The following is a 17000-nucleotide window of genomic DNA, read 5'->3' on the forward strand; positions in this document are numbered from 1 at the left end:
TCAGGTCATGATCTCATGGTCCATGGGTTTGAGCCCCGCGTCGGGCTCTGTGCTGAGAGCCTGGAGCCTGGAGCCTGCTTCGGATTCTGTGTGTGTCTCTCTCTGTCCCTCACCACCTCATGCTCTTTCTCTCTCTCAAAAATAAGTAAGTAAGTAAGTAAGTAAGTAAATAAATAAATAAATAAATAAATAAACAAACAAGCATACATTAAAAAAATTTTAAATGTCTGTTGTACAATAATATAAATATAAAAAATGTGTAAAATAAAAATGAAACATTGGCAGATGGAATATTTGCTGGAAAATATAGTGACTTCATGTTTACAGAGAAAGCTTCCTTGTTTGAGTTTATTGGCTTCTGAGATCTGTTTGTAAGGGAGCTTAATTTCCCATTGCTATAGAACAAACATTTTAGAGATATTGTAGTCTATACAATTTCCTTAATTTTCCTGAGCATTGTAAAGAAATATTGCACACACACAAAAAAAAAAAAAGAAAAAAAAAAAAAACTAAAAGAAACTGAGATGAAATGCTTTTATATAATCAAGACATATCTACCTAGATTTTTTTTTTTCCTTTTCCTTGGCTGAGTCAAAAGCCACTTTGGTCATAGAAACTAAATTGAGGCCATATGGTTTTCTGGTTCTTTGAACTGACTTTTGAAACACTGAACGTTTGCACAAGAAAGAGGTGGTCGAATTGCTGTAGGAATGTTTAATGTGCATGAAATGGTAAAAAAAAAAAAAAAAAAAGTGTAGAGTAAAAAATGAAAATGCTGCATGTTCTTCTATGTTTCTCTTTAAAAATAAATCAATACTGTTGGTGTACAGAATGTATGTATTTGAATGTTACTAATTGGCAACAATCTCATAATTACAGAATGTGTGCAAAGAAGATCTTAGAATGAACAGATGAATCTATAAACAAACTTAGTAACTGTCTGGTATTAAAAACATGAACCAAAGAAAACCCATAATATATTGAAGACAGAAGTAATACAAAGATAGGATTTCCACACTTCTGAATTAAAACCACGCCCCTGTAATAAGATAATTACTTGTTTGAAAAGCATTTGGAAAAATTCCCTTTGAGAGACATTTGCATAGACCGGCAAGGAAAATTAGGGGACTTGGAACATTTAACAAACCAGCTTACTTCGAGGAAAGCGAGGTGGGTTATCGTTGACATCAGTTAGGGTCACGGTGACTGACGTAGTTCCTGAGAGTCCTCCATTTTGACCAACCATATCCTTTGCCTGAATAACAAGCAAATACTGGTCTTTAGCCTCTCTATCCATGTTTGGAAGGGCGGTCTTGATGACTCCTGTAAAATTTCAAATCCCAGTAAAACGCATCATGAATCATTGCATTTATACTGGCGAAGAACACTGACAGAGGTAGCAAGTCGCTCTTGAGTTGTTGCCTTTTGTTGTTTTGCTTATTTTAAATAATCTTAACGCATATTAAAGACCAGGGGGTATGACAATTATATACAATATTACAAAACATAGAGAATGCTATAACATGGACAAGCAGGGCTTCTAGATACTGGAGAGAGAGAGAGAGATGATGTTTAGATTTTATGAAAATATGGTTCAGGAAATACCAACTTATAAATAAATAACATGAAGTCCTCATCTGCAATGATGGGCAGTTACCCATATAGGTACATGGTCACGAAACTCTCCTTTTCTTCTCTTTCACGCTCTCCAACAACTTCATTCGCAGGTGACATGAAATCACCAAAAACCTTTCAGCTATGGTTCCTACCACCTCTCTTTGAGCAAAACAACTGAAATGGTCCACAAAGAAAAAAATGAGAATGATTTACATTTATTAACAAAAACACCATTTCAACCTATGGCTATGTTTGTGGATGTGGTTATGATGCAGGATGATCTTATGCTATACTGAAAGATCTGACAAAGCACTAAAGATGAGAACAACTATGTTAATATAAATCAGCAACACTGAAAACATTCATGTGTTTTGTTGTTATTTGCTTCTTTTTTTTTTTTTTTAATGTTTTTTATTTATTTTTGGGACAGAGAGAGACAGAGCATGAACGGGGGAGGGGCAGAGAGAGAGGGAGACACAGAATCGGAAACAGGCTCCAGGCTCCGAGCCATCAGCCCAGAGCCTGACGCGGGGCTCGAACTCACGGACCGCGAGATCGTGACCTGGCTGAAGTCGGACGCTTAACCGACTGCGCCACCCAGGCGCCCCTGTTGTTATTTGCTTCTAATCAGTTGCATTGAATACTGATCACCCTTAAGGCTTCAGCTGTATGAGAAACTGATTCCAGAGTTTCATGATACTCAATGGAGAAACTTGACAGAATAATCATTGTTGCACTGAACTGGTTGTTTTATATTAGTAACTATTTAATTATTGCATAGGTATGTTAGGCAATAATATTTAATTATGGGGTGGAATTTAGTTTAATCATGTATATGTAAATATACAAATTATATGTGTGTTATACACCTAACATACTTAGTACATGTACACAAAGGTGATATCAACAAAAAGCCTATTTAAAAATGATCTATATAGACCTTGAAACTCACAATTTGAGGTCATCTTTAAGATGTCTTGCAGTTTCATCTTTTCCCACACACTGTCTTACTAATCCACGTAGGACCATAGCTTGAAAGATGTCTAATGTATTTTATTAAACAGAATCTACCTTTTAGGGGGAAGTCAGAATTTAAATCCTCACTGATTCAGACCTGACAAAGAGAAACTCTAGTACTCTGCACTCCTCATACCAAGTTGCTTGATGGAGGATGGTTCTTTGGAAATAAATAACTGAAAACAGCTCCTTAAATTGGGATGGAGGTTCTTTCTTTCCTCATGGTTAGCACAAAAAGTTATATTCTCCAAATTTATAACTTTTTCAGGGCTGCCAATTTAAATAGTTTAAAGGCTGCTAATTCAACGTACACATGTAATAATGCCGCGTTACATTTTATATATAATACGCGTTACATCTCATATACAGTTTGTGTTATATTTTAGCACGAGGTATAAGCCTAGGTGACACTAAACTAGGCCTGCCCTATACTTTACCATATTCTACAGTATGGTAACTGTTCTAGGCATGGGAAACAGACGAGAAAAGCTTTTCAATAGTATAGTTAAAAGTTAAGCAATTTGTTATCAGTTCCAAGATTCCAAGTTAAACAGCACTCAAACTATCTTAAGTAACCATACTTTTGTTTAGTCTGAGCACTAGATAGCAAATACACACCCCCCACACACATACACACATCAACAGCACATCCATATTTTAAGTGCTTAGATTACACTTCTCTGAGTTGGGCAGTTTTGTTTTGTTTTTAAACGTTAACCACTTTCTCTTATGGGGCCCCTTCGCTACAAACACACCAATACAAGGTCTCTTTAAGTAACTCCTTCACTGAAGTCTTTGGCTCTCTACATACTGCTTGTGTTTAATATATGACATATCCAAGAGACATGAAAATCGAAGGAAACAGTCATTTGGTTCAGTTGGTAAGTGTCTAATACATATTTTTCTTGGTGTCATCACAGTTCTATGAATATTATATATTTGTTCTTCAATACTTCTGTGAACCCCAATTCATAAAACAGTGAGCACTGATCTCAGTAATAATAAGCATAAATAATCTTTGTCTAAGCGTTCTGGGACTTAAACCTCTTCATTTTGTTTTCCTTTCTTATGTTTCTCATGTTAATCATCCCTTATTTATTTCTAACCTTTTTTTTTTTCTTCTAGATAAATTGAGGATTGGCCATCTTGAATACTGGAGTATTAAGTGTGTGTCATTAGATGACAAAATATTAATGAGTTATGTTTAGAATCATTTCCCATTCTTTTTTTTTAATTTCTATCCATCTCTTATTTTTCCTTCTAATATCAATAGGTATAAGTGAACTTTCACCCTCGAACCTTTATTATGTTGTGGAGAGAGCCCTTAATATCTTAACTACTCAACAAGGAGAACACTGTATCCTTTCATGGTTTTGCTTGGTGGCATTATGTTTGTAAGGAAATATAGCACTATTAAGAAAGTCTGGTATTCAAAGTTACTCACTGATTTTTCACACCTCTAATTGTTTCTTTACATGTAATCCTATAAATAGCACTTCTCTAAAGCAGAAATCATCACAACGTTTGCAGAGTAATCCAGGTAGTAAAGGTAATTTCCAAATACCTCAAATATTAAGCATATTTTTGAAAAGACTGGGATAATTGGGAGAGAAATGAATTTAAATCCGGACATTCAAAATATATTTCCAGTTCGATGACTTTTGCTGGCTTTTTACTTTTAAGTAAAATTGTCTATATTTGGAAAAGAATTCTCATACGTTGGATTTGATTTGCACTTTGCTATATATTAGGGACACACACATATGGCAAATTGTTCACTCTGTAACTCTGAGGTCGTAAAGGCTAGTCTTTTCTAACCAGATCCCTATAGCTCCGTGAGATTTTCATGGAAGACGATATTATTTAATTTCAATAATCAGTCATTTTAACCCCCTTATGATGAGAATATATCCTGTAGCTCTTCAAAAGAGAGATGAGCTCAGATGTTAAGCTTCCTGAAATAATCAGTTTTCTATAGATGTATCGTCTGACCCAATCACCCAGAACTTTTCATTTGTTTATAATCCATGGTCACAAAAAGTACTGGGCATAGGAAACATAAATTTATCCTCATTACTGCTGAACATCTCTCTGGCTTTTGAGTCTGGGAATAAATTTTCAGATGATTCTCTGCCTACCAGCCACTGATGATTTTTGGTTTTTTTAAAGCATATTCTTTTACCATGAAATCTTCTAAAGAATTTATATATGTCTTAAATGTAACAGATAAGAGCCCGTTCTGAAATCGACCCCAGTTTAGAGAACCAAACAATCATTGAGGCCACGGGCGTCTGCACACTCAGGCCTTGGGCTGGTCTCAGTTGATTCGGCAACCACATGACCCAGGTGACCCGGGGCTGCGGGGCTTCATGCGGTGCGGATCTGGGACACATTAGATGTACCTGCTGAATCTCTTCCTATTAGTTTACACTATTTCCTAAATTGTGCCTCTAGGCCTTGTTTATATTAGGTTGGTCTATCGATAAGCGAAGCATGTGAAACAGAACCAAAAAAGCCAGAGAAGAGCCAATGATAGTAAACATGGAAGCTTCTGAAGCAGTAAACTTCAAATGAAGAGTCACTGAGGAATGGACTCTTCCAACCTGTGAGAGGATGTCCTCAGCAAGCCCTGACGGGAGTGAGGGCCCTCCACACCTTGAGCCACACCACAGAATGGAACGCAGTCGAAGGCCATACTTGGGAGGCAGGCTTCATTATGACTAAATTACCTGCGTAAAATTACGACTTAACCAGTAGGCATGCGCAGTCACACCTCTCACGTTTAAGAAGAAACTCGTAAATGACAAGTGGCGTTGCCCATTCAATCCACTTTTCAGGGCCAGCCTCGTTGGCCACGTGCCCTTTGCAGGCACACAGGTCCCATGCTTGGTTTCTTGCTCTGCTGGTAACATCTTGAAATCCTATTAATTTTAGAAGACGGCGCCTGCATTTCCATTTTGAACTGCAAATTATGTAGCCAGTCGTGCCCCATATCAAGTAGGCAGAAACACGGGATCTATTTGCTTGCAGGTGACAGAGTAGATGAACACCTTAGAATGACCACAAGCTTCTTAGAAGTTTGTCGCCATCATGGAGACGGGGGATGGCATCTCTACAGTCCTTCTGATGCTGCCTTATCCTCCTCTTAGCGCCATTCCTTTCGCTTGTTAGAGCAAATTGTTAACATTGGCTTTTGCAGCTACTTGCGTTCTTGTCTTATGGATGGAGAAATGAAGGTAGAAAATACAGTTACCCTCTGGTCACATGGGTTGTGAGTAGTGCGACAGGTGAAATATGTGATTGGAGGTTTTAGCCATGCTAGGTTCATGATGTGTGGTTAATAAACGGTAGTGGGTATTGTCAATATTAGAAAAGAGAAAACCGAAGTTAAACTTACGGAAATGTACCTAATAGTGATGCTCTGTGCCTTATTTTCACAAATACTGGAGTTAGCATATTTTCAGTGTTTTTCCTATCAAACATTTTACTTTCTTCTCAAAAACTCTTCCATTTAAAGGTTTAGAAAAATCACATTATTTCTCACATAGACACAAATCAGACTGACACAGAATATGAAGACTAAGTCAAACTTCATTTACAGATCTCCATGCCCTTAAGGATTGAAAACTTTCCATTTCTGTCAAAAAAATACATTTGTGCAAATAATACACTATCCATACGAGAAATTAGCAGAGGATAAAAATTCCCAGAATCTCTCTGCACTAATGACTCTAGAAGGAGAAGTCCCAATGATTACCATAATTACAGTATGAAAAAGTCTAAACAAAATTAAACTAAATTCATCTCCTACTCTACACGATCCTTGAGATTCTGAAATTAAAATTAATTTGAAGTACTAATCATGTGATCCCACGACACAGACTACTGTCCACTTAATCAGAGACCTTACTCCCACTGGACTTCAGAAAAAAAAACCTGTTATCTTACCACAAACCTAAAATCACCAGCCAATCAAGAGTTCCCGCAAAATATTGAACCCTAGGGATTAGTGCCTGCTATTTTTGGACAGGTTATATAATGCAGAAGTGTATAATTTGTGAGCAAATTGTCAGAAACTTGTCAATGTCTTTGTAGGCTGTAAAGAGTAGATATATAAGGGAATGGGTGGGTGTGTGAATTCAGGCTTCTCAGATCTATCGTTAAATCCACCCCAAGCACATATTCCATAGTCACAGGGTTCATATCACCAATCGAATACTTTTGTTTACTTCTCCATCAATACTTGCTTAATCGGAACTGTTTCTTCTCTGTTAGACTGTCCAGGTGGCTTCAACACTCTACCACCATATTGGTATGAAAGACGCAACGCGGTCTCTGTAAAAATCCTAATGGTGAGCTAGGATCGAATTTTATTTTTCTGTTCCTGCACCTTACCCCTGTCGTTCTCAGAAGACACTTACACTATGGATCCTCCATAGTGATTTGAAAATGACTATTACCATTTACAAATATGGAACACAGTATGAGTAGCATTCAAATCAGCATCGAAGGTCACAGGTACTCTCCAATATTCCTAATCATAAGCTTGGCTGTTTGAAAAATAATTTTCTTCATGATGAAGACAAAACAGTTACAACATGGAGAAATTCTGGATTTCATGGTGGTGAGGAAAATCATCGGCTCAAACCACCCATCTCCACGCCCCCCCCCCCCCAACACGCAGAGCCAGAAAAGCAGAACAGATAAACCATTATTTTCTATCCAAGATAACAGCGCTCCAAATTATGGTCTTACTTAATGTAAATTATTCCAGCTCCAGAGCAAAACAGAACACCTAGCCAACCAACCACATATTCCACACAATCAGGCTCGCAACTCATAAAAATATGTTTCTCTTCTAAAATTAAAAAAAAAAAAAAAGAATCAACTTAATTTTTGATTGGGCAGCTCTCATCCAAATTGCTACATTTAGACTAATTTCCCTGATAAGCCATACAGAGAAAGACAGATACCATATGTTTTCACTCTTATGTGGATCCTGAAAAACTTAACAGGAACCCATGGGGGAGGGGAAGGGAAAAAAAAAAAAAAAGAGAGAGGTTAGAGTGGGAGAGAGCCAAAGCATAAGAGACTCTTAAAAACTCAGAACAAACTGAGGGTTGATGGGGGTGGGGGGAGGGGAGGGTGGGTGATGGGTATTGAGGAGGGCACCTTTTGGGACGAGCACTGGGTGTTGTATGGAAACCAATTTGACAATAAATTCCATATATTGACAAAAATAAAAAATAAAAACATAAACTAATTTCCCTGAATAAACCAGACTCCAGACAGATAAACAGAACCTACCTACCCCACTACCTGGCAGGGAGATTTTTGCTTGAGATTTAAATTTAACTGCCTGCGATTCCTTTGTGAATGAGTTAGAGGAGGCAAGACAAAAATAACACGTGACATAAATAATCAAGATTTTCTTCTCTTGTCAGGAGACAGCAACTACAATACTTTTTAAATATATGATACTCTGTTTAATTCTGCTAGAAATTCTGATAAATGTAATAAAATATTCTTAAAAGATGTTAATGCCACTATAAATCATTGGCTGTTTCTTACCACAGGACACCCACTGAGAAAAGCCCAGTAATAACGTAGTGTCCGTTATCAGTACCAAGTATATCGCATAAAAACAACTAATGGGGCACCCAGGTGGCTCAGTTGGTTAAGCATCCGACTTCGGCTCGGGTCATGATCTCACAGTTTGTGAATTTGAGCCCCACATCCGACCCTGTGCTGACACTTCGGACCCTGGAGCCTGCTTCGGATTCTGTGTCTCCCTCTCTCTCTGTCCCTCCCCGCCCCCCCCCACCTCTCAAAAATAAATCAACATAAAAAATAAATAAAAGGGTTTTTTTTTAAAAAAATCACTAATATTAATTCTATGCCAACAGATAAATGATGACATTACACGAAGAGGCACATTTCACTTTTTACCTGTCTTTGGTTCCACTGAGAAGTATGGCTGTCCTTGCAGAATGCTGTAGACCACTCGGGCACTGTTGCCATATGTAGGATCATCAGCATCCGTTGCTGTCACTTGTACCACTGAGGTCCCTACATGCCAATCCAAAAAACCAATGAATTAAAAATTTCCAAATGCCACAACACAGAAGAACCCACACACTGCTGAAGATTCTCCATTAGATTTGTTTTGAATTCTTTTTTTTTTCTTACTTCAAGGCAAATGAAAAATGGACATGTGGTTTGTAGATGACACACCCAAAACGATGATAAATGCTAATGAAGCCCTCAGAAATATTTAAGGGGTACAAAAATATGTTAGCAAAAAAGTAAGATTGATGATGTGCATTACGAGTATACTCAGAACTGGATGGGACTCAAATTTTCGGCCTCTCATCCATCAGGGGCAGGTAACAAGTTTTTATCAAAAGCAATCTCTCCAAGTCTCAGTTACCATCCAGAAGGCAGTGTGACAAGTAACAGCATCTTGACACCCAAGTCGCTGAGGCGGTCTCACTGTTAGAGCCGAGGAGAGCCAGGCAGAAAAGGAAACTTCACTCACTGAATAAACAATTTCTAATGGATACACTTAACTGGATATTAGGTGGCATCTCTTCAGCTTTAGTTTTCATTGTTTCCATGAATTGATTTAAAAACAAAAGCATAAAATCAAATGCAAAGCACACACCCCAAGAAGAAAATTCGTAGCACAGCAACTTTAAAAATTGCATCAGCAGGGTTGCGTGTGTGTGAGATAGAATGCTTTGCGGCTTCCTCATTTTACTATATATTCACTTACTCCACATGGAAAGCACTTACTGCGATCTGTTCTTTTTATTTCCATTTGGAGTATAATCTTAAAAACGTCACTCACATTTACTTAGTTTATATATTTAAGCACATGCTGTTTTATCATTTCTGTCCTATTGATGACAATGGGGCAAATCTCTTTGTGTATTCTTCTAAGTTTGTTTCAAATGTTTTGGAAATATTTTTTAATCTAAAATTTCATCTTGATATATTTCTAAATAGATTTCCCTCTCTAAGCCCTTTAAAAAAGTCATTGGTGTCCATTTTGTTACAAATCTATCGTCTTTTCAACACTATGATTTTCATGAACAATCCCATTTCCTTTAAAAAAAAAAAACAGGTGCATATTACCAAGCTATGTATATGGCACTGTTGTTTAAATTCTGATTTTTTTTTTTTTTAATTTGACAGACTTAGTTGATTGTGCCGTGCGGATGCCTGGCAGGACCAAATAGTGAATGATGTGTATTTAAAAATATTAAGAATTAAATTGAGATCATTTTAAAATGTTAGAACCAATGACCTTGATATTCTCTATTTTCTCTACACTGTACCAGCTTTACAGCAATATTTACTCCGGTAATATGCCTAAGTATTGATTTTCTAATTCTTTTGAAAGGGAAAGAGCCTAAACAAAATAAAACCATTTTGGTAAATTTGGTTGTATATGACTTTTTTTTTTCTAAAATGTTCACTAAGAAACTTACTTTATATATAGACTCATATGTACGCACACCCAACACACATGCACACATACTTTTAAATGATTTTAATTGTCCATGCTTATCTATGCTCTTCTGGAGAAGATGAACTATCCTAAGGACTTATTAGCAGGTTTTCAATCTAAAATTAGCATCCATTGAAAACCACACCCATGAATATTAAACAATGAATGCTTGTGTTGTATATGCCATATTACTTAATGGTTTTTATAAGTATTTGGTTAGAATTAAACACTTTGATAAACTACAGCTCACTATGGATCCACATAACATATTTAATGTAGCTATCTACTGTTCTTAGTTTAAATTCCGATATTATTTTAGTGGTCCCAATTAATGTCAATTAAATCCAGAAGACACTAAAAATCATTTCCTAAAAGGCCCTGAACCTGTTGGAGTCAAAGAGCTAAAATAACTTGCATGTGCGCATAATAATCATGCTGTTTGATATAAGAGTGGTACCACTGAAATCAAAACTACAGTGCATTATTTAGCCTCTAAAAGAAAAAAGTTCACATTAATCCAGTTTGCGTGGCTACATTCTATGTAGCAAAGGAAAACCTTAGCAAGCCAACAAAGAAAGCCCAACATGTCAACGTGAAAATTATAGAGTTGAACCGAACTGCTTAAACACGCCTCAAAGCTTCCTGTTTTTCCAAACATTAGTGCTTTGGAGAGGACAATGTGCCTTCTCTTTTCTCTAAAACCTCCAAAATCTTGTTGTGGCTGCTGTTGTCCTAGTTGTTTGTGCGGTCAAGCAACGGCAAGAAGCACTCCGAAGACGTGGGCAGTACTGAGAAAGTATGAACATGCCTGTTTGGTTAAAGAAGTTCCTCCATGCAAGCTGACTATGGTGAGATCCTGCCGTCGTAGTTCAGAATATTTCCTGACCATGAACATGGTATTCCTCTGGCTCATTTTCAGTTTCTATTTCTTTAGCAGCTAGAGCAATGGTGCCCCAAATAATTTTCCCTTTCCATCTGCTAGACACAGAAATTTAGGGGCACTAAATTGTGATTCTCCTCAAGGGCACGCATAATACACATCTTTTCCACTACCATGGTAGACATGTTGACTGAACGCTGGAATGAATAAAGTGGCTTTATTTAATAAAACAAATCACAATGGGTAAAATTTTTACATGTTGAAATACAAGGCCAATTACTACTTTAAATGCATGTCTTATTTCAAAACTGAAAATGACAGGAAATAAATATCTAACTCAACTGGTCTATTTAAGCTCCTATCTTTTTTTTTTTTTTTTATTGTTTTACGAGATCATCTAAAATTACATACCGGCTAAAAAATATTCCAAAGGTATCTGAATAAATAGTTTAAAACTGAAATTATATCATCTGATGTAAGTAAAGTACATACCAATAGTACTTTACTTTCTATGTTTCCAGTAATGGGGCAATGTGAAAAGGCCTTCGAATAGAATAGATTTCATGACTCTCTTATATATCTCAAACGGAGTATCGCTTTACCATTATGATCAATTCAGCATAAATTTTCATACATTTAAGTTTCTGGAGAAATTACAAAAAAAATTAGTGGTGGCATATGGAGGGGCATTTTTGAGTTCAAGCACACTCTACAAGCAAGTAGACCAGCTGACCTAAACGTTAGATGGCCTGCCTGATACCTCGGCCACAGAGGCATTCTCAGAAGAGTGAATCATTAATATTAATCAGGAGAAAGAAGAGATTATCGCAGGGCAAAGTCTGGAAGCATATTCTTTTTTAACTTCTTAGGTGTAATTTTAATCTTTTTTAAAGTTAAATATTACATTTGGAAGGAAAAGGCAAGGTTTGAATAATTTACTGAAGATTTTGAGATCTCCGTTTGAAAGGAAAAACTTGCCTAATTTTCCAAATAAAATAATGACTTGAATAATTAGATGTAGGCACTGGCTATTAACACATCTCAGTCTTCCCCCTCACCCTCCCTGGAAACTGCTATACCAATACTAATGTGATTTTTTTTTTTTTTAGTACCTACAATGATTTGATTTTTCTTTCATTTTTTTCATGCTTATCTATTTTTGATAGAGACACAGAGCATGAGCAGGGGAGGGGCAGAGAGAGAGGGAGACACAGAATCCGAAGCACGCTCCAGGCTCAGAGCTGTCAGCAAAGAGCCCAACATGGGGCTCGAACTCATGAACTGTGAGATCGTGACCTGAGTCGAAGTCAGGCGCTTACCTGACTGAGCCGCCCAATGGTATGATTTTAATACAAACTCCCTAAGACCAGACACTGAAGACCAGCATGCCTTGACTTACCCACAGGCGACATTTCAGGAACTCCTGCAGTGTATGGGCCATCCAAGAACTTGGGCTCGTTGTCATTGATGTCCTGAATCTTGATGACAAACTCGGACTCGGGCTCCACGGGCTTGTTGGTGAGCCTGTCCAGCGCCTGGGCTCGCAGCGTATAGTAGGCCTGCTCCTCTCGGTCCAGCCTCTTGGTGGCATGGATATCCCCCGTGTTCTCATCAATAATGAAAATGGAACTTGCCCCTTCGCCTGACAAGATGTATTTGATGGAACCATCTCCTTTATCAACATCAGAGTGAAGCTGGTGAAAAATTCATGTGAGATGAGATTAACTTACAAGAGCGTCAGCGATATGGAGATAGGTAAAAATAATTCTTATGTCAGGCAGCAGTACATGAAATTTTATTGTTCTTGGAAAGATAAGCTGATGCTTATTGTGCACAGCAGAAAGGCTATTAGAATGTGTCAGCTTGCACTTGTGAGCAAGACAATTTCATTTCTTCCTGTAAACAGTCTCATTTCCAAAGGTATTTTTTTTTCCTAGAATTCCCAAAGTTAGGAACTTGTGGTGGTGTTAATTTTTATTTGATCTGTCCTTGCCAGTTTGGGCCATCTTCTTTGAACAGAGCATTCAGTAAACATGTATAATCGGTTGATTTGATCTTATTCCAAGCAAAGGGACTTGCTACAGAACACTTGTAAATTTCGATCTAATAAAATATGTAATCTGCTTAGAAATCCCCACATTCTTTAAGGGTTCCCTTCCCTCCCACCCCCTTTCATGATTAACAAGTATGGATGGATGTCCAGCCACTAAATCCGCCTCCAAATCCTGTTCTATATTTGAAAATGTGAAGCCGAAAAAAAAAATTACACTGCTCTCTGAAGTAGGAATGTTTAATCAGTATGTGCCTGAGACTTCAGCTCAAACCTTTCTTGAAATACCAAGAACTGCATTAGATTTGCATGATTAACCCCGGCATCAGCAGCACGGCCAGCACCTACTAATTTGCATTTCATATCCGGAACCGTCCCCACTGTATGTCAGAACATTATGTTGAACAGAAGAACCTTAGGAAACTCAGACATAATTACACATTTTCCTGAACTTCATAACCCGCAACACACAGGACCCAATCTGTCATCTCCACAATCTTTCATCCCCTAGAACTGCTATCATCTGGACTTCGATTAATATGAATGCAAACAGCCAATTTACCAAACGATGAGGCTTCTCACTGCCGCCCAGAACTGTGTTTGCACCCTTTCAAAAATGTAAGATGCGGGAAACTACTTAGGGAAGTGTGCCCGTGGTACGTTTCCTTACTGCCGCGGTAGGTGCCGAAGGTATCGCTTTTTTGCACCACTGTCTCTGTAAGCGATTCTTCTATCTACCACATTGAGACAGCTGTGTTTATACTCTGCTTCAGAACACGCAAATAGCTGATTCACCTTTTAGTTTCTGTAATTTATATCGGGACTCACTCATACAAAAAAATTAATTACTGGCGCCAAGTTACAGTTTAGCCCTGCTCAGTGCGGAATTATCTGGCAGGTCACTGTACTGCATGTGTACCCACCATATGGAAAGGCTGCATTCTTGAAATACGGGGGATTGCTTAATTTTCTGAAGTCATCCTCAGGGCTACTATTCCATCTCTCTCTCTCTCTCTCTCTCTCTCTCAGGAAAGCTGGGAATCACAGTAGTTTGAATTACGGAGTGCATCCTAGGGGTCGAGCACTCTTCTTAATGTTCTCTACCTGGGAACTCATTTCACGCTCACATTGAATGGATTCACTCTCCCTGGTAATGGATAAGGACACTGAGATCAAGAAAGGCTTAGTGGCTCGCCTGAGGTCACATGGTGATACTGCGACCAGGATCATGAAATCGGGGGAGGGGGTTTGGAGGGGGGCTGCTGGAAGGCTCAACCTCAACTTTAGGCAACAAGACCCTGCATCCAGAGAGGAGCCGCTGTCCCGTGGGGTGGACATATCAAAAGCTGCAGCCAAAGGACAAGTCAGAGAAAGAGGGGTGCATGCAACCCCCACCCTGATCACCCCCAAGTCTTAAAGAAGTTGAGCGCTTCTGGTGGTTTCCGTCAACGCACTCTAGAACTCGGCAGAAGGCTCCTTCCTTGGCATTCTGGAACAGCAAAACGCTCCACCAGCTGACACCTCAACGACCCCCACAGCTCCACGCACTTCTCCCGGCTACTTTTTTATCCCCTCCTCACCGGATCCCTGCCTCCAAGGATTAGAAGAGTCTATACGCTCCCACTGACCTTGGTGTGAAACAACAGAGGATGATCCAATGACCACAGAGACCCTCAAGGGATAGACAGGTCGTGTCTTTAATCAAAGGCTTGCCGTGTCTCTAAGTCTCATTAGGGACTACCATATATAGAAGAACCAGCCCTTACGATTCATTTAACTGATTCCTGTCAACTAGTTGCTGTTTCCATGGCATGGGGGTACGATGCTCCTGTGGTAAGGGAGAGAAGGCGCATTCCTTTTCAATACATAACACACGTTAAATCCTGAGCTGATGGTCAACCGACAGCATTAAGAACTTAAAGGAAAAAATGATTCATATCGCTGGTTTCTCTAATCATTAGAGGATCAGATGTCTACATCCCCGCCCCGCCCACAATTATTACCACCATCACACACACACACACACACACACACACACACACACACACACCTCTCTGGAGCATCACTAGGCTTGTAATCACTGCCAGAATTCACAAGCAGAAAATTGCTTTGAGTGTCCTTGCGAGATTCGTGTAAGCATCTGTAGTTACAAGTGGATGACCAACTTTGAAATGTTAAGACGGCTACCCGATTATCAGATGCATTCAGACATTTAATCTGTGAAACACTGTGCGCTAATACTAATCTTAAGAGGTGGACTGAAACCCATGCTATTAGGGAAAAACTACCATTCTCCTCTACTAAAAAGACAAAAAACAAACAAAAACAAAGAAACCACACAAAACCTCAGCAAAGAAAAACTTGCAAGTGCAGAATGACTTAATGGCATGCTTAGGTAAAACATGTCTGTGTGCAACGCACATGCACGCGCGCGCGCACACACACACACACACACAGGTACACGTGATCTTTGTGAATGACTATTACAGACTAAAGAAGCACTATTCTCCATAGCAAAAACCTCTGTGCAGAAAAATAAATAGAAAAGCATTCCATGGTCCCACCATATGGCAATGGAATTAACAATAAATGAAAACCATGCTCAAAAACAAATATTTGTTCTCATATCTTGGGCAGAGTAGAACTTCACAATGTTATGTCTATTTCATTTGCAAATACCCTTGTAAACATGATCTTGCGATTCATCTAAACAATAACAACAACACCTTGATTCATTAATCACCACACAAAGCTCACCTTTAGTGCATGGATTCCTAAATCCCTTTAAAAATATTTGTTGTGACTCCAAAGTAGATGTTTACATTAATATTTTTTTTTCTAAATAAACACAGTGAGGAGCACACACCTCTTGGCTGGGTCTACCTCATGGTAAGGCAAAAGAATTAGTAGAGAAGGAGGTACAATCATTATGGGTTTTCTCTATGTCATTATGTCAGCACTGTGTATGGTAACAATGTGAGAACACATCACACCGTACTGCATCCTTTATAAGCCATACATGCCGGAAAATCAAAGCACCCACGACATGCCCCCTAAAATGTAATAGATTTAATAATCCATTATGGTTCCATCATTCCCTTGACAGAATACCTACCCACTACCTCCAATAGAGCAACTCTTTCTTCTCAGTCTTCAGAACAATAATCTTAATTTGGAATCTTAAACTCTTTCACTAGTTACAAAACTCTTCAGTTACTCTCCATTTTCTGTGTGTCAGAAATTATCTCCCTAAAATTCATATTGAATTATATCACACCCCTCATCAAATACTTTTAATGGCTCTCCATGGTCTAGGGATTTACCCCAAACTCTAAGCATGGGGCTCCATGTAGCCATATGCTATCTCTTTAGTCTCTCTTTTGCATCACATCTCAGAAGGCACTCCATGTTTCAGGCATGTCAGACGAGGACCACACCGGCTATGCAGAGCAGGCAGCGCGATCCTTTTCAACACAAATCCTTCATCATCTTGCCTCCAACTGACCTCCATCAACTGACCTCCAACTCATTGGAGGTCCAAATCCCCTTTACTGAAGTCTTAAAAATCTTCCTATCTTTTCCCCATGGCCTGCCGTTTGCATTTCTGTGGCAGAATGCATTTAATTCTGCTTTATATTGAAAATCTGGTTTCGTTGTTCTCATATCCAACCTTTGATTTATAAACTCCTTAAGAGCCAGGTGCTTTTTTAATACCAAATCCACATTCTCAATAAACAGTTCATTGTATTAAATGGAGTCAATTCATAATCCACTTTGTAAAAGAGTAGTGCTTGTTTTTCCTCAATTTCTATCCTTTTAAGTTTTAATGGCATTAGGCAAAAAGAAAAACTAAACAAAAACATCCTGTATCTCTGGACTGTTCTCCCTAATCCTCTGAACTGCCTAGATTGAGCTCAGATACC

The 17000-nt window shown here is 38.5% G+C and overlaps 1 protein-coding gene across 5 annotated transcripts in view; it reads right to left on the bottom strand.

Annotated features, from left to right (window-relative positions):
• The window catches only part of CDH7 (cadherin 7), a 129164-nt gene that overhangs the window by 59582 nt on the left and 52582 nt on the right, over positions 1-17000 (bottom strand). For all 5 annotated transcript variants that reach the window (XM_058691855.1, XM_058691856.1, XM_058691854.1 and 2 more), the window contains 3 exons: positions 12427-12721; positions 8584-8703; positions 1156-1323 (listed from right to left, as the gene is read on the bottom strand). In XM_058691855.1, coding sequence (XP_058547838.1) covers positions 1156-1323; positions 8584-8703; positions 12427-12721 — 583 coding nt within the window. The remainder of the gene's footprint in view (positions 1-1155; positions 1324-8583; positions 8704-12426; positions 12722-17000) is intronic.

This window comes from Neofelis nebulosa, chromosome 11 (genome assembly GCF_028018385.1).
Source record: "Neofelis nebulosa isolate mNeoNeb1 chromosome 11, mNeoNeb1.pri, whole genome shotgun sequence".
Taxonomy (NCBI): Eukaryota; Metazoa; Chordata; class Mammalia; order Carnivora; family Felidae; genus Neofelis; species Neofelis nebulosa.